The sequence below is a fragment of the Candoia aspera genome, chromosome 1, assembly GCF_035149785.1.
Source record: "Candoia aspera isolate rCanAsp1 chromosome 1, rCanAsp1.hap2, whole genome shotgun sequence".
NCBI lineage: Eukaryota > Metazoa > Chordata > Lepidosauria > Squamata > Boidae > Candoia > Candoia aspera.
The window spans coordinates 132120524-132139690 of record NC_086153.1 but is presented as its reverse complement, the minus strand read 5'-3'; the positions used below and the strand labels follow the sequence as shown (position 1 = coordinate 132139690).

At 36.2% G+C, this 19167-nt stretch overlaps 1 protein-coding gene across 1 annotated transcript in view; it reads right to left on the bottom strand.

The window, feature by feature from the left end:
- Window positions 1-19167, bottom strand: part of CSMD1 (CUB and Sushi multiple domains 1) — a 1072463-nt gene that overhangs the window by 33691 nt on the left and 1019605 nt on the right. The window contains exons 56-62 of the mRNA XM_063298442.1: window positions 16340-16528; window positions 15640-15813; window positions 11725-11907; window positions 8536-8712; window positions 7524-7703; window positions 2667-2840; window positions 860-1033 (exon numbers count right to left, since the gene is read on the bottom strand). Coding sequence (XP_063154512.1) covers window positions 860-1033; window positions 2667-2840; window positions 7524-7703; window positions 8536-8712; window positions 11725-11907; window positions 15640-15813; window positions 16340-16528 — 1251 coding nt within the window. The remainder of the gene's footprint in view (window positions 1-859; window positions 1034-2666; window positions 2841-7523; window positions 7704-8535; window positions 8713-11724; window positions 11908-15639; window positions 15814-16339; window positions 16529-19167) is intronic.

Below are 19167 nucleotides of genomic sequence, written 5' to 3'. Positions count from 1 at the left end.
GAATAGAATTCCCTTTCACATATTGTTCATCAATAGGGAAATTTGGAGAATGAGCAGCCAGGGCAAAAGTAGCACAGGACACCAGAGCTATTTCTAGAGCGTATCGCCCCATCCTGTTACACACTTTCAGCTGCCACTCATTTGGGAGAATATCTGAAGAGAGTTAGAGAGATGTGAGAATCCCTCTATCAAATCTGTCTCAAGTCAGAAGAGCCTTTCTGTGATTTTGTGTCTGGTACTTTACTGGATAGAGCAATTTCTTAAGTTTTCTTTAGAGAAACTCCTACCATTTGTCCAGTATGAAACTGATCTTTACATCATTTAAAAAAATAAAAATCTCACAAAGTTTTCATACTCTCTGAAACAAATCTTGACATTTTAGTTATATCTACTTAGCAACAGAGTTATAACAATGAATGATGTGCAAATATTAAAAAGGAAGGGCAGGGAAACTTCTGAATTCAGGGTTTTAGTATCAACAGAGAATACAAGGGGTATACTTTCTAATACCCTCTTAGTAGGATGAAAGTTAAATCTGATCCAGATTAGTCCATGTTTACTAGATATTTCATATTCATATTTGAAAGAACATGATACTAGTAGAGTAGCATTACATTTCTTTCTTTTAGCAGTAAGCAAAGATGCATTGTCTTTGCACAAAAAAAAAAAAACATTAATAAAACGAGGTTTTGTTAAACTGTTGGTGTCATAGAGATCACTATACTAATAAGATAAAGTTGCCCTTCAAATATTTCTTTAAATCCCTTCCAAATCACTTAATCATTTTGTTTCTCTTTTTGATTTTTCACTGTATCTCTTTGCTTGCTGCTCACTGATAACAAATAAATGAATAACTTACCAATGCATGTTGGCTGAATTCCACTCCAAGTACCATCAGCTTGGCAAACTCGCCTTGAAGATCCTATCAATATCAAAGATGGTCTGCACTGGAAAGTTACTTCAGATCTGTATGTGAAACTTTTACCATTAAGTCTCCCATTAGCTGGAATACCAGGCTCTCCACAAAAGACAGCTGTTACACAAAAGGAATATTAGTAAAGAGCTTTAAAGAAGAAATAGACAAAAAACTTGTTTGTTGATTCAAGACAATAGGAACTACACTGTTTATTTAACTTGTATCAAACAGATTATTTTTAAACTAGATGGATGCTAAATTATCTTTTAAAGGCTAAGAAATGGAAAACTATCCCTGAGAAATGGGAATTGCAAGGCTTAATGCAGATAAATCTGTGAAGGAAGTGGACATATGGTGGGCATATTAGGAAGAACAAAGGGGACTGGAACATATAAAAACCTTGAAATAAATTTTATATTTTTATATTTTATATTTTTATATTATATTTATTATATTTTATTTATATTTTTATATTTTAGACTATATATATATAGTCTAAGGATGTTTTTCCATTGAGATTTTTTCTTATGGTATTAGATACCAAAACAATGTTAAGAGATGACATCAGGAATGTCATGTTGTCCAAATCATCACAAAGATCTACTTTTCTTCAGAACACCCTAGATAACCAAATATTGACCTTTGGTGGTTTTACAACATTGTAAGTTGCCTTTAAAAATGTTTTTAATCAATGTAGTTTGATAGCAGCATGCAGTCTTGTTCTTATAAATGTTTGGAGAAATTTTGCAGAAATAGGTCAATATACATTCAGAAGGCTTTCATTTTATGAGTGTACTGTATGCATTATTTCACCATGTTCTCCTGTATATATTTCAACTGAAAACAAGTGATGATTTTGATGCATAGAGGATGCTCCAAGCCCTGTCCCATTAAAATGAATTATCTTGGACAATGTAAGGATTTCCAGCTACAAACAGCAATCAACCTGTATGACTTAATTAAGAGATTATTGTGTCTCCATAATATTGTGAGGATTGTGTACAGTTTGCAAAGATTAACCAATTAATTATTGCCTTAGCTACTCATCCAAATCTGTAGCATTTCCTCTGGAGCTGCTGTATGGGCAGTTTTTCTCCTGCAGCCAAAGCACTGCAGTGCCTTGCCACCCATTCATCCCACCTGCCCAATGGCTGGTATGCTAATTTTTTTCCCACTCACAGTAAAAATCATTGCACAAATCAGGGCAAGACAGGCAGTTGCTAGTTACTGGTTTTTCACCATCCCATTAGCCAGCTGGAGGAATGGCTGGCTAGTGTCATGTGAGCAAGCAGCATTAGCACAACAGGATAAATCTGTAGAAGAAGATAAAAGGGGCAGGGCCAGTGGCTGGGTGGAAATATCCAGGAGTAATAGGCAGGAAAGGATAATTTTATCCAGGAATGTGTTTTAATTGCAACCAAAATATGTTTAGCCCTTGGGAGGATCTAAATTCAAAAACCACCTGAGTTTGTGATATAGACAGAAGTGAAATCCACATTCAATATTTTGAATATTACATGGAATTTCAAAAGTTAAAGTATTATTTATATTTTCAGTTCCCAGCTGTAATTTATTTGCATTAATAATCAAAATTGCTATACTGCCTGCTTTGACCCTGTACACAACATTCAGTTCCTGTCGCCTTACAATAACCCCTGCTATCTTCTCAGTCACAAGTGTGCATCATTACAATATGAAACAGTAGGTATTTTTAAAAAATCAAATAACTATTTAATCTTAATAAACTTACGCAGGCACTGTGGAAGGTCTCCTCTCCATACCCCTCTACCTTCACATGAAAGGATAGCAGAATTGGAAAGGTGATACCCGTCAGCACAGCTGTAACTTATACTTGATCCCCAGTGGAAATCAGATCCTTCAACCTTTCCATACAGTACCTGGGGAGGTGGCCCACAGGTAATAACTAGCAGATTTAAAAGATAAAACATAGTAAAGTATTTAGAGGTTATTAAAAATGGGCATGTAAATACACTTTATAATCTGTTATATAGTTGTGTGCTGTCTCTGTTCTGTGTTTCTGTGCACTTCACTGAAAGGACTGTCTGCGTCATGCATGACAGCACTCGATCCTTGTTAAGGGACATAGAATGGAGGAAGCAGTTGTTGTGGGGTAGATCTAGCAAATAACTCTGTCCAGTTGCCCAGAGCAGAGAGATAGATAATATATGTATTTATTAAATTGGTACCTAGTCTTTCTAACCACATGACACACTGTGTTGATTACAATAGTAAAATAATACATATTATAAAAGATAAAAAATAAAAGTGAACTAAAGAGCCAGTTTGGTGTAGTGGTTAAGGCACTGGGCTAGAAACCGGGAGACCATGAGTTCTAGTCCTTCCTTAGGCACAAAGCCAGCTGGGTGACCTTGGGCCAGTCGCTTTCTCTCAGCCCTAGGAAGCAGGCAATGGCAAACTGCTTCTGAAAAGCCTTGGCAAGAAAACTGCAGGGACTTGTCCAGGCAGTCTCTGAGAATCAGACATGATTGAATGGATTAAAAAAAAATGTTACCTTATGGGGGGTGGAATATGATTTTTGTGGGTGCCTTTCCTCCAAAATGAAAAGGGTAAAATTTTTAATTCCTCATTCCTGATTACTGGGTTATGATAATGAATTGTTTTCAGCAGCTCACCACAGCCACTAAACATCATTCCTTCCCTTCTACATGGTAATAATGGCTCAAAAATCTCTACATGTATTTTTAAAAATCAAACACACACACACACACACACAGAGTACTGCATACTGCTGGCACAGCCAGGAGATGAAAAGGTAAAGCATGACAAAATGTACCTGCACTATCTGCTTGCTTCAGCTATCTACTGAAATAGTAAAAGTGGGGAAGGAATGAACTGTTAAGAGGGTACTTCGAGAAAAGATGGCTGAGACCTGAGGAAAGGAAAACTCTGGGAAAGAAATTCAAAATAACCTCAGTTTGATTTTGGTTAGTGTTAAGATGGGGCAGAGGGAAACTTGGACAGTCTTTCAAGATTCTGTTATTTTATTTCTCACAGTAAAGAGCATTCCTGGAATCTCTGCTGTGTCTGTTTCTTGGTCTTGCTTATCTTGAAGGGCTGACAAAAGGTTATGGAACTTTTGGACTTATTAAAACCTAATATTTCTCCTCTTCCTGATTTAATCAAAGCAACACTGTATCACCAATAAATAGGGACTAGTGGGTTGTGGGTTTCTGTGTGGCCTTTCAGTACTGCAATATTGCTACCTGTGTCATTTATCTTTTCTTTTGTGTCTTCGAAACCTTTCTTCTAGTACAAGCTACTGTTGAATATTTTTTAATCAAAGAATTTCAGAGGCTTGAGTTTTTAAAAAGACACCTGACAGAAAAAAAAGATGGGGGTTGCTTTTCTGAGTGGACCTTTGGTGCCTGGCTGTCTGGGTCATATTCTCAGGGACCAAAGGTTATGTCCTTATAAGGTCAAGAAGCCCCTGATTGGTTGATGTACATAGGACAGAATATATTAATGTTGTGTACCAGCTTCTTACTAGCAGTCTCTGTAGTTGTTAGCTAGCTAGCTGATTAATCTGTTTATACTATATTGCTTTACTTCTAAGTAATGTTTTTATTTAATACAATCTTTTATAAAGAAATGCCTGGTCTTTCATTCTTATTTACTTCTGCTGCATAAGCAAAACTGCTACAGCTACCATATGAATATTATCCTCAGAAAACTTTAAACAGTTGTTTTGTGGATGGAGGAAATGGTGAAGGATAGATAAAAGGAAGAATTGTTTTGGAAGTAACTTAAAATAAAAATATTAGAAAAAAACTTAGCATAAGAACCATTAGATATCACATAGATATTTTTGCATTGCAAACTAGTTAATAATATAATGTGCTATAAAGCCTCCTTCTGTGCTCAAGCCATGAGAAATGGTGTTAAATCTTATAACCAATTTTCACTCTTCTGTTTCATGTTCAAATTTGTCTTTGCAATAGCTTGCACTTTTATTTCTCTCTCTTTCATTCTGTTTTTTCCTTCAATTTTCCTGCTTCAACCATTTCAACTGTTGAACACTGAAGCCTCAGTTCATGGCCTCAGTTCACTATAAAATTAAATAAGCCTCAACATCAAAATGCAATCTGTGCCTCAGTAGGTCCAAATATGTCTGGTTGCTTGTAATCCCAGGAATAAAATACAGTACCATGTCTACTATATATTGACCTTAGCAATTGCCAGGACTTTAATGTAAATACATAAAACTTTCCAACAGAGCTCACAAAGGTTGATGCTCTACTAGGTGCTCATTATACATAGTGGTAGTTGATAAAATATAAGCCCTATAATATTTTTGAAAATCTCATTAATTTTAACCACCATTCTCAACAGGTAATCTCAATTTAGCTAATGAAATCTTAGGTGGTCTTAGCTGGCTGTTTTCCCATATACATTTCCCCACTATATTACCTATCCAAAGAAAATATTTATTTGGGATTAATTTTGGAATACCTCTTAATACCTAGATTAATTTTAGAATCATATTCATGTTAATAATATTAATTTTCCCCCACCAACTTCATGGATCCATCTATTAATATCTAAGGCAACATCCTCTAAAACTTTTAACATATTTAATTCTACATCAAAAGATCCTATTTTGAGTTGACTGGACACCACAGAGAATGTATTTGAAATTTTCTCTGTTGGTAATGTACAAAATTTGAGGGGTTTTAGACATATGTTTTGGTCCTGTGAATCACTGACATTCTTTTGGAATAATATTTTAATATATATAATTATATTTATGGGAAAGTTTTTTTAGTGTTAAAGATGCTGATATTATGTTAAATTATGTCCCCAAACCTTGGAATTTGATTATTTGTGAGGTGTTATAGTTGTATTGGGCATATACTGGGGTGTTGCAGAAAGTGTTTGAAAAATTTGAAAAGTAGTAATATTCCTGATATTAAGGATTAGATTCAAAAGATGTGTGATTTTATCTGCTAATAAAAATGACTCAATATGTTTTAGTAGTATAAATTTTATGGTATTTTGTAATGTTGGACAATCATTATTTTTTTTCTCCTTAAGGTAGATTTAGAAAACTAAAACTGCATTTTATTAATATGTGACATATATTGACAGTTTCCCCTTTTCTCTTTGTTGCTTCATTTTGCTGTGTGTGTGTGTGTGTGTGTATACACACATACATGCGTACATACATACATAGTGTATACACACACACACACACACATATATACATATACATACATACATACATACATACATACATATATATATATGAAGAGGAATTGATAACTGTGGGCAGATTGGATTAGTACTGAGTGGGCAAGAGGCTTGTGATGCTCCGATCTTTTCTCCAATGACAGGGCCTTAGGGCTGAGTGACCTGTCTTGGAGATGCCTTGCCTGCTTTCTAAACCTTGGGCACTGTGAACAATTGTCCACAGGAGGGCTTTTACTCAAGCACACTGGATTAGGAAAGAAGATAACTGTAGGTGGGTGTTCACAACTGTAGCCTTAGCACTTGTAAAATGAGATCTGCATGACCAGAGACTTAAGGGAGATTATGCTTTCTTTAACATATCCTTACTGAAAACCAATATTAGGAACAAAGAACAAAGATTGATGATTCAGAACATTAGCTTTGCAAATAAAATGTGAACAGTCTGCCAAGATGGTAGAAGAGAAAAGAAACTGAAAGATGAAATTAACTCATGTCCATCTAAGTAACTGCTTCAACTCTAGAAGATTCTGATTACAGTTTAGTAACAAAATATCTTACATATCCTGAGAAAGTATATAAACCATCAATTAGTAAGATAATTCTAGCAGTAAGAAAGGATGTGATATGTAGTGCATGCTGAAATACTATAAAATATTACATTCTTTAGATCCACAGTTCACTGAATAAAGAGAATGTCTTCTTGGCATAATATAATATAATATGCTGGCTCATCCTGAGATCCAAGATAAAGTAACCCCTCAAAATAAACTCCTGGTGGCATTTATAGGAAAGAAACCTTACTTTAATCCTTATAGTTTCTTATGTCTTAATGTTGGAGAGTTAGTTTAACTCTGGGTGTTCTGAATTTAGTTGATTGTGCAGTTTTAACTTAAAACTAAATACCATTTCACACTGTTATTGACTGACTATGGTATTATAAATACTAGAGACATCTGTTTCACTTGCTTCTAAAATCTACTTAAGAAGTTTTGTTTCACAGGATACTTGAGGGAATGAGTTGATTCCTCATGATATAGTGGTAAGATGGCTTTATTTCCTTTTCTAAATTTACCTGGCCTTTAAATGCTTTGTGAACTACATTGTACTCTCTCCCAATGTAAGGCTAGTGAATGATATGCTTCCTCCCCAATATCAGAGAAGACAACTAGGCTCATTCTTTCTTTATTAATTAACTATACTGTTTCACAACACTTTCCACTTCTTCATGTCATTAAAAAAAAACCATGGCAATATATTAAAGATTTTCCACTTAAATTTACTTTAAAATTATTAAAGGTAATGCTCCTTACAAATATGAGGATTTAATTCTGTTCATGCAATGTTAGAATAATATTTACATGCCAATTAAGGCCCAAACCTTTGCAGATGGGTTTACTCTGGCTCCAAGTTCCATCTTTGGTACAGTGGATTGTTGATGCTCCAACAGGTTCCATCAGGTACCCTGGATTGCACTGATAGGTTATTGTCTTATTAAATGAGAAATCATTTCCAAAATGAATGCCATTTGCCAATTCACCTGGATTTCCACAACTGATCACTAGGTTAGGGGAAAACAAAAAAGTTTTGTTTTTGGAGAAACTATCCTACAGCAAATGTGCATACATACATAATAGATATCATCCAGAAATCTGCAAGTAGAACTGTATACTTTGCATTCATATTCAAGCAGCCCCCTGCTGAAAGACAACTTTTAAACCAAGGGAATTTTAAAACATTCTGTCTCTGTACATGTATATATAGTAGAGGTCGATCCTGATGGAATGTAAATATAATCAAGGACCCCTACTATGAAAATGTAATTTCTAACCTGTGTTACAGAAATCTCACTGATTTAGGACCATAGATGTACTGCAAAACCTAAACTTGGATTGAAAAATGAAATTATACTATTGAACTGAAAAGGATGCAAAGGATCTAAATAAAACATAATGTAGATTACTTTAAATAAAAAAAAAAAAAACCCTAGACTTAAATCCATATGTGTCATTATATGATATTTGCAGGTAAGGCCAACAAGTTTAATAGATTAATTTACATAATAATCATATAGATATCCTTCTGGAAAAATAAATTTGACAGCACAATTTAATTACTGGAAGTAAATGCAATGTGTATTTATGTATTTACGTGGCTTACAGTAGAGGTTATAAAAATCTATAGCAATCTAATGTTGAACACCTAAGCAAACTCACTAGAAAGTTTATGTGATTTCAGTAGGAACTACTTCCAAGTGAAAATGCTTAGGATCAAAGTGAACACGTGATAATTAGTATAAACTAATTTACCATGCTGTCTTTTTCTAAACACTTTCCACACAAATGTTATTTTTAATATTTAAGTGTATTGTTAACAGGATCTCAATGTCAAACCTGTACAGTCTGGAGCTAGGCCGGTCCATGTCCCATTGGCTGTACAGTGGCGAGTTGTCAGTCCTGAAGTCTTGTATCCTTCCCAACAGGCATAGATAACTGAGCTGGAAAATGAAATCCCATCACTATAGACTATCTTGCCATTGGCTGGTGTTCCAGGATTTCCACAAGATACAGCTGTCAAAAGTGAAGATGGCAGGAGAAGCAAAACAAACTAAATTTAATTTCTATGATCAGTGGATACATTTAAAAACATGAAAAACAATCATTTTCCATTGTTTGCATTCATTAATGGTTACATGGTATACATGAATAAAAAGTCAAAAGGTGTGCTTCTATTGGGCTTATGTAATCATAATAATGCATTAGTTACAGATGATAAAGATCTTCTAAATGAATTTGGAAACATGAAGCACAAAACAAGAAAATAAAAACAGGTGGTATTCAGAACACTAGAATATTTTCCATCTTTTAAATTGCACACACACACAAAGCAACACACCTCAGTTGTTTCCCAAGATATATCCTAGTAATAGTTAGATTTTCCACAGATGAATTCAATACTCAACATTTAAGTTTGAAGGAGCAATAGTTCTTGTGAAAACGAACTCAAATTCTTTGCAATGGTTTTTCACCTGATTATTTTCAGATATACAGGAACTTGCTTCTGATGCTGCATAACTCCTAACCAAACTTTCCAGTTTAGGAAGAATTACAGCTCTAGTCTATTGTCTCAAGAGTATGCTTCATATTTTCCCCACCAATAGTTCTGCTGTGGTGAAAACATATGACAGGAGGGAAGATTCATTTTGTTCCCAATTACATTTGCTCTACTTATAAGAAAATGCTAAAACTAAAATTATTTAACAATAAAGCTGAGTCAAAAGGAAACAGCCAATGTTAGTGAGAGGGTTACGAGGTAAAGGTTTGAGGAGAGAAATTTGCCTGAGAGAAATGGAGAATGGCTATAGTGTGCATTCAAATATAATTCTCCATTTTTTTCTTAAATTAATGATGTCCAGAAATGACAGATATATGCATGAGAGACTGACAACACACACTGCTGTACCACATATGAAAATGTCCACAGATACATAGCATTTGAATACCTCATACCAATTTAACAGATGAAGGAACTGTGGAACATTTTACTGGTGGGAAAGAAGCTATCAGCTATAAGAAGATGGATTGCTGACTGGAAAAGAGAACATGTGCTTATAATAAATTAAAATAAGAGAGGGTCATAATCTCTTCTATACGTGGGATGAATGTATAGTAAGATACTTTTGGTAAGGGGAAGAAAGGTGAGTGAAGGACAAAATCTGAATCCAGAGCAAAAGTTCCCTGCAGCTCACATTTCTATTATAATGTACTTAGCTTTCTCTTATTCTGTTTCACTATCTTAAGGCAAATGCTTTCTCTGTGTTGCCTGTGAGGTTGAACAAGGCAAGAAATTTTTCATTAAACCATAGATAGGGCAATCAGCAATCTGCAGCTACATTTAATTCTCAAAGCAGCCTTGCTTGGAATAGTGTGAGCTACTGGTTGTGTTTTGTTTTTCCTAGTCTGAAAGGATGCAGGTTAGAAAATACGGTACAGTGGTTCATTCAGAAAGTTTCCATTAGATTAATGAACAACAAAGAAACATAGTACAGGTAGTCGTTGCTTAATGGCTACAATTGGGACTGGCAACTTTGTCGCTAAGTGACATGGTCATTAAGTGAGACATCATGTGACTGTGACTTGCAATTTTACTGCCTGCTTTTCCATTGACTCTGCTTGTCAAAAGTCAGCTATGAAGTGCACAAATGGTGATCACATGACTGCAGGACACTGAGACGGTCATAAATATCCACTGGCTGTGAAGCGCCCGAATCTCGATTACGTGACCACAGGGATGGTGTGACAGTTGTAAGCATGAGGACTGGTTGTAAAATTACTTTTTCAGTGCCGTTGTAACTTTGAACAGTCACTAAACAGGGGAGTCGTTAAGCAAGGACTACCTGTATGTTGTTTTGGCTTGTAACTGCGATCCAATCAAGATAAGTAGTTTCAAATTGGGTATATTTCCAGTACTATGCTGATAAGTGCATATCATCATTTTTCATTTACTATACACATATGCGAGAGCTGGACCATAAGGAAGGCTGAGCGAAGGAAGATAGATGCTTTGGAACTGTGGTGTTGGAGGAAAATTCTGAGAGTGCCTTGGACTGCAAGAAGATCCAACCAGTCCATCCTCCAGGAAATAAAGCCAGACTGCTCACTTGAGGGAATGATATGAAAGGCAAAACTGAAATACTTTGGCCACATAATGAGAAGACAGGACAGCCTGGAGAAGATGCTGATGCTAGGGAGAGTGGAGGGCAAAAGGAAGAGGGGCCGACCAAGGGCAAGATGGATGGATGATATTCTAGAGGTGACGGACTCGTCCCTGGGGGAGCTGGGGGTGTTGATGACCAACAGGAAGCTCTGGCGTGGGCTGGTCCATGAAGTCACAAAGAGTTGGAAGCGACTGAACAAATAAACAACATACACATATTGCTAAATGTACTTAATTTCTGGGTGATATTCAATATCTCGTAAGTGGAATTCTGCTTCCACCTTAGGATTTTCTTTTCCTCTGCCATTTCCCATCTGCTCCAGACCCCTCCTTCCCAACTTTATAGAACGGGGTTTTGTCTGTTATGGGATAGGGGACTGCATGTAGGTTGCATTAGATTTCAATATTTATCTCTGTGTGATGTAACACACATACATTGAGACTAAACTATACACTGATTAATCTGAGGCACAAAAAAAAGAATAAATTCAGAAACACAAATATTTGGGTAGCCTAGAGCTGATTTCTTTCTTCTTGCAGAGATACAAATGTTTTTGGAGGGAAAATATCTAAGCTCTGTCCTCCCTAAGAGTCAAAAGATGAGATTGGACCAGTATGTAATACCATGAGCAGAAAACAAGTTCCTAAATACAATTAATGTTGAAGGGGATATGGTCAGAGCATAATATAGGTGGCATCCACTTATCCAAATTAAGAATGATTTAACTATTTAAATGTATCTGAAACTATATTTTTGAGTAAGCAGAGAGTAGTTTAATCTTCCCCCATCTACTCCCCTCCCAAAAAACAGACTTAGCATATTTATACATTCACATGAGTTGGAACTTGCTATTGCTATGACAAACCTTCACAGACTGGCTGCAGACCAGACCAAGATCCATTAAGGAGACACGTCCTTTCTGGGGAACCTCTCAACTGATAACCCATTTCACAGGAGAAACGTATTAGGCTTTTTATCTTAAACTCATCACCAAGTCTAGACCCATGAGAAGGCATTCCAGGATCATCACAATACCCTGGGCTGTTTCCTAAAAATTATAAACAGAAAGAATTACATTTACAATTGGGATGTTCACACTGTTTCACATTCACCTTATTTTGGACTAATATAGCAACAGATGTTTTATGCTTTGATTCCAATATTGAGGTTCACCTTGAATTGCATGATATGCAGAAATGTAGGAAGTACTAGCTTTGGTTTCAACTTTTTTTTTAATACTTTATACCAAAGTTAGATTTTTTTAGCTAATTCCCTAACAACCTATTGACTCACTGAACAATCTCTCAACTATTATGTCAATTATCTGTCTCCCTTTGTACAGAATATAAATTTATTCGTGACTGTCAGATTTTCTATTACATAGCTATATTTACATATATCAATTTGTGTATCAATCATTTGTCTTTCTACCTACTTATCCATTGGCACTGCTACACAAGAAGAATGTTATACCATAATTTACAGGTTTTAAAGACATGACTGATTTATTAGATGTCTTCCACTGAATGGCACTAATCGTTCATTAATGTTAATATTTTTATGTGGTGCAAAGCATTGTGGAAGAATTCAGTGGCTGAACCAATATTATTACAGAAGCCAGATTATTCATTATTGCACAAATGTATAGCTATGATGAAAATGAAAATGCTGCTTCATAAAGAAAATTCTAATAGTATAAACCTGTTTATAATATTCAGGCTTATTAAGGATTTTGAAAATCTGGAGGACTACCTGTATTACTAAAAAAGCATTATGTGAAAGCCTCAATAGATCAAAGTCATGCCAGGCAGTAAATATTTGTGAGCCCATCTGGTGATGACTAGGGCATTTGCAAACTTGCAATTTGTAATATAAGAAGAGTAAATGGTAAGGTGAATGAATTAGCAAATGAAATGAAAGAAAAAAAGATACGTTGCATGTTTGTGAAACTAAGGAAGTGCTAGTTAGCTACCATACACTGTTGGTTCCTCCAGTATTAGATTTGTTTAGATATACAGTATTTAGCACTTGAATCAGGAAGGGATAGGCATGTTCTGAATTAATGTTTGTGTGCTATGATAGAATAAATGGGGGGCAATAATCTGAGGTTGAATTTAACAAGATGAAGAGCATGGGGTTATTTCCTTCTTCCCTCTCAGAACAGATATACAATGTCATGAGTACTGATGGTGAGCAGGAGGGGGCCCCTGTCCAGGGGGGAAAACTCATGAGTAGTACTGAGGAGTTAAGCAGCCATTCAAAGAGACACAGATCAGACCCGCCTTAACTTTGGGGTTTATTTGTCTGGGTTTTTCCCATGCTTCTTCAGTTTGTTAGGATTTTCTGTCTATGTAGCAGTAATAAAACACTAGAGACGTATTCCTTGTCTCAGCGTGGTTCCTGGCTGTTAGGACATACAATCTGGAATACTAGTGAAGTCATAAGTATTAGGGAAAAACCAAGAGATCTCTGTGGTTAGGAGCATATATTATCAGCTTTAGTTGGTATAACAATTATGTCTTTTCCTTGAAAGAGACAGCCTAGCTGCAATTGTTCATATACTGAGAATTTCACATTCAGATTAATGTATAGAGAGCCAGTTTGGTATAGTGGTGAAGGTGCTTGACTAGAAACCAGGAGATGGTGAGTTCTAGGCCTCTCTTAGGCAGGAAAGCTGGCTGGTGACCTTGGGCCATGAACTCTCATTCAGCCAACCCACCACACAGGGTTGTTATTGTGGGGAAAAATAGGAGGCAGGAATATTAAGTATGTTCAGCACCTTGAATTGACCAATATATATAAAAGCAGGATAAAAAATGTAATAATAATAATAATAATAATAATAATAATAATAATAATAATTACACTCTTTCTTGAGGGCTACCCTTGTACATAGTTTTGTCAAGTTTCAGCCTGCTTCTGACTCTAAAAATGACACTTATTTGGAGTCAGAAGGGGAAAATGAAACCTATCAGCAAGGACTTGAGGAATCTAATCCAGGAAGTGACTCAGCAGAGCAGGAGAAATTGCAAGAGAGGATTGGACAAACTCCGGAGGGAGATTTGAAGCCTCCAGTCAGTGCTTGAGAGAGGAAAGCAGAGAAACTGCATGCCTCCAGTTTGCAGCCTTGCTTGCACACTCCAGTCCCATCCAGCCTTGCCTCCAGTTCGCAGCCTTGCCTCAACCCTCCAGTCCAGTCCAGTCTTGCCTCCAGTTCACAGACTTGCCTGAATGCTCCAGTCCAGTCCAGCCTTGCTTCCAGTACCAAGCTCTATCTAGATACTTCAGCCAAGCATTGTCTAGCCACTGTGTGCCTGCCTGATCCAGCCTGCGTGCCAGGATACCAAATCTGAGTATGCAGCCTCACCCTTGCCACACACTCTAGCTCCTTCCAGCCTTGCAACTTCCATCAGAGAAGTGGCCAAGTTCTGTCTTGCTGCCTTGCCACAGCCTGACCCTGCAGTGTTGCCTTTGTGTCCTCTGCCACCTGGTTGGAGTTGATCTGAACTACATATTCTAATCTATTGCAAGAACTTTCATGGTAAATAGTTTGTTCAATAAAGAATATTATTAGTAGCTCTGCCTGGTCATCTCATACTCTGAACAGGACAAGTTCATGCAGAATGCCAGATTGCTAGGTAGAATGTCTGGCTGTATACAAGTGACACTTTTGTTTAAGCAGCTATACTGCTAGTTATTTACCGAGCCAAGTTAAACATTTAAAACCTTATTCAAATTGGGATCAAGATTCCTGGCAAATCACCTTTTCTATTACAGACCTGGATATATGCTTAGATGAAATGGTTGGTTTATGTGCCAAGTCTGAAGGACTTTCATCTTGTGGATGTTTTCCATATTGACTCCTGTTCTCTGGAAACTTTTCTACCATGAAATTTGTGAGGTGCCTTCTACTGAATCTTTTAGGAATCTACTAATGACTTAACTCTTCAATCAGCCTTTCCCTGTGTGAATATCCTAGGTGAATTATTTTGTTTTGCTTTGCTTTCTTCTCTATGCCTCCTTTTTAATGAATGTTTTAGATTGCTTTCATTTACTGTATAATTATAGTTTCATGTTCAACAACAACAACAAAAAATTACTTGTAAGCCATTTTGAGATGTATCTACCCAGAATGTGGTATAGAAATATATTAAATGAATGATATAAATGTATTTAGTAATTTCCCCTTCTGGTACTGTTCAGTTTTAACTTTGGGAAGCACTCTGGGACCACACCCATGACTTTCAGGGATTGCATGTGGCTATGAAACCTTGCAGCAGATTGCACACCTTTGTCTTGAATATGAACTTATATATGAACCTTTTATGAACTTTGCATAAAATCTGTAGTGTATGGATCATAGACAGTAAAGTGGATATAGCCATTTCTTGAGTCAGCTCAATTCATGGTGACTTCAAGGACACATTCATATAGTTTTCTTTTGAGCAACAGAAACTGTCTTGAAATCAACTTCTATTTATTTTGGTTTCTTTTTTCTTTTGAACTAACTCAGATGCAGGAAGTCTCATCCTAAATTGGTACATATGTGAGTGGTAAGGTAAGAATGAAATCAGATAAAATGGTTGCAGTTCTGCATGCCTATCAAGAGACATACTGAAGACTCTAAATGCTGAATTAAACTATCTTCATAGGGTGGCTGAACAGTTAATTAAAACATGGAAGCTACTTTTGCTAATAAAATAATGAAACTTCTTTTAAAAATAGCAAGTGAATATTACAAACAAGTTAGAAGGTCACAATTAATTCCTCACAAAATTACCTGAACAATGAGGGAGCGTCCCACTCCAGCGGCTGTTTTCCTGGCACACTCTACTAGAGTTTCCCATGAGAGTTTGCCTTTCTGCACAAGAATAGTGAACTACAGATCCAAATGTAAATTTGTCTCCTGATAGAATTGCATTTGTTGGAACTCCAGGATGTCCACAAGATATTGCTGTGATGAGCAAAAGAAAGATAACTGCCATAAGTGTTCATTTGTTGAATGGCAACAGTTTGAAAAAGTTTATAATTATGGAGTTAGTACATAAAGCAAGAGTCCCTCTTTTGATGGAGATGGGCGGTGACAAAATTTGATAAATAAAATAAAAAATTAAAGGATGAGAGAACTTGAGTCCACTACTTGAAACATTCCTTCCATGATACTCATTGCTTCTTTACAGTGAACATTTTTCTTGGATAGTTTCATAGCAAACATAGCAAACATATTTCTTGGCTACTTTCACATAAGCAACTGTTTACTCTTTTACTTTGGTATTGTCTATGAATTTCCTTGCTGAACTAGCTAACTCTATGTTCCAAATAAAGTGAGAGGGCAAGCAGGTATGGGGTGAAAATTAAAATAAAACACTTTGTCACACAATTAATTTACTTTAAGTAACCATGGCTTACATGCATCCTTGTAATAACTGGTATTTCTTGCCTTCTGATGAAAGAAACTGAAACAGTTGTTGGGTACTTACACAGACATTTGGGTAATGATCTGTCCCATAAACCATTCACTTTACATGTTACAGTGGAAGATCCTAGAAGATAGAACCCCTTCTTACAGTGGTATACCACACTGCTTCCATATTTGAAAGACTCAAGGAAATTCTGCTGTCCATGACGAATGGCATTTTCCACAAAGCCAGGATCCGAACAGTTCACCACTGTAAATCAGAGAGAAGTTTTCTCACAAATTAAGATTGAGAAAGCCAGTATGCTATGCACCTTTGCTCCAATTTTTTACTTTAATGCGGCCTTCCTCCCTCCCTGTTATTTGCAATATAATGACCCACGAAAGCCTTTCAGTTGTGTACAGTATATAAGTGAAAACAAGTAAATAGTTTTCAGTTTCTATTGCATGATAAGCTGCTCTGTATGATTCTATTACAAGATAAACACTTTTAAATTAATAACTCCATCTTTTAAATAATAAAAGCATGGCTGGTATTCAAAGAATGATATGAGCTAATGTTTAAAGACAAAATACCCACAAAGCATAGCATGACTGGAGTGTGAGGAAAGAAAGGATAAAATATTTAGGGTGCTTTAGTTTATAAAAACATTGATAGGGATACCAGACAGTTATTGCATTATGAACAATGTGGAAACTGGGTGAATGGATGCCTGGAAGGAATATGAACAAGGATATAATAAAGAAGGCGCACTTCATGTCTTTAGTTAATCCATAATGCTCTATTGGTTTTTACACAAAAAGCCAATGGATTGCTATATTTTTCTTTTCTTTTCTTTTAATTTCTTCTCACCTTTAAATTGCCTTTTAGCATATGTTTGTCTTGTACTTTTGCCAGGAAGAACTCAAAATTAGTAATTAAGACTGCAATCTGTAAATGTTTAAACAGATTTGTTTAGTCTAAGCCCATTGGCTTCAGTGGACAGTACAGATATCAGAGTTGACTATTTATGTGGTTGAGTTCACAAACTTGAAACAGCAGCAAAAATAGTCTTTAACTTGTCCCAACTAAAAGTATGTTTGAACAGCATGATGCAATGATATTAGCTTTCTAGACAAATTCTGCTCTTTCCTTATGTTTGTGTTTGTTACAGGTCAAGGCTGCAACGGTGACTTAAGTGGTTAAATTAAAAATCCTTTAAAATGACATATTAAACTGAAGTATAATTTCCTCAGTATCTGCATAACAGATTTTTAATGGATTTCTGTTTAAACCTTTATTATATCCTTTGTATATTTTTTAAAATCTTAGTTTTAGTTTATCTCTTTATTTTTAATATTACCACAGTTACACATCTCTAGAGAATTTGCAAATCAAATAATAAAATAAAAACCATAAATCTCATTTAACTCTAACGAAGTCAGTAAGGTTCAAAAGAGCCACTACCAATTGGATAGGAATCAAAGGGCATCTATTATGTCTCCAAAGGGCTGTCCAAAAAGTAATGTTTTCACTGCTTTCTGATAGGAGACTTAAGTGATGTTGTGGTGAATGTGCAGGCTGAAAACCCCTCATTCCACATTCACTGACAGCCAGCCAATATCTCAGTTTTAATTCATATTCAGAGGGTTTTGGCATATAAAGTCATATCCAAACCCCTCCCTATCCTAGATAAGAAGAAAAAACTTTATCCTACAAAAAACTACTGGCACAACTCTGGGGAAATAGAACAAGAAATTGCTATTTCTGAGTTGGGAAAATGAGTGGAATATACTGTCTCTGCAACAGACCTATAAAATGCTGGAATTACTCCAAGAAGCTGGGGGGAGTCCAGGGAAAAGAAACCAAAGAGGTTTGACTTGAGAGGGTTCTATTTAGGAAAAAATAATCTAACAAGTTTAGCCAGGAAGCAGAATTTTAATTGTTATCTGCTTTGGTAGTTAAGACTTACTGTCTCTTGTTTTTATTCCTCTGCATAAGTTGTAGCATTCTGTGTAACGTGGCTATGTTGAAGAAGATTTATTTTACCTTTTATTAATTTATTGTAAGCTGAAATCTGAAATTTGGAAGCATAGATCCTGCCCTGGCTCACAAATTGCCGCAGACCAACACCATCCTGTGATCTGCCACAAATGTTGCATTTACTTGTGCAAACTGGATTTAATATATTTTTGAGTTTCTTTTCGTTTATTTATTGTGACATTAAGTTATCTACCAAAGCAGGAAGGAAGGACTGAAAATATAGTCACATGCTTTTGCATTACAGTCCCTGAAGATGTTGTTTATTTTATACATTTAATTTAAAAAAAAAATCCTTTTACAAACCAGAAGGAGAGCACAGGTTGAGGGATCCCTCTTTTTCTTATAGACAAGGATTAAGGAAAGGACACCAAGAAAAATGACCTCTGAAAGGTAGATGGTGTTAGCTATAACTTTATTGTTTATTTGTTCAGTTGCTTCCAACTATTCGTGACTTCATGGACCAGCCCACGCCAGAGCTTCCTGTCGGTCGTCAACACCCCCAGCTCCCCCAGGGATGAGTCCGTCACCTCTAGAATATCATCCATCCATCTTGCCCTTAGTCGGCCCCTCTTCCTTTTGCCTTCCACTTTCCCCAGCATCAGCATCTTCTCCAGGGTATCCTGTCTTCTCATTATGTGGCCAAAGTATTTCAGTTTTGCCTTTAATATCATTCCCTCAAGTGAGCAGTCTGGCTTTATTTCCTGGAGTATGGACTGGTTTGATCTTCTTGCAGTCCAAGGCACTCTCAAAACTTTCCTCCAACACCACAGTTCCAAAGCATCGATCTTCCTTCTCTCAGCCTTCCTTATGGTACAGCTCTCGCAGCCATATGTTACTACGGGGAATACCATTGCTTTAACCATGCAGAC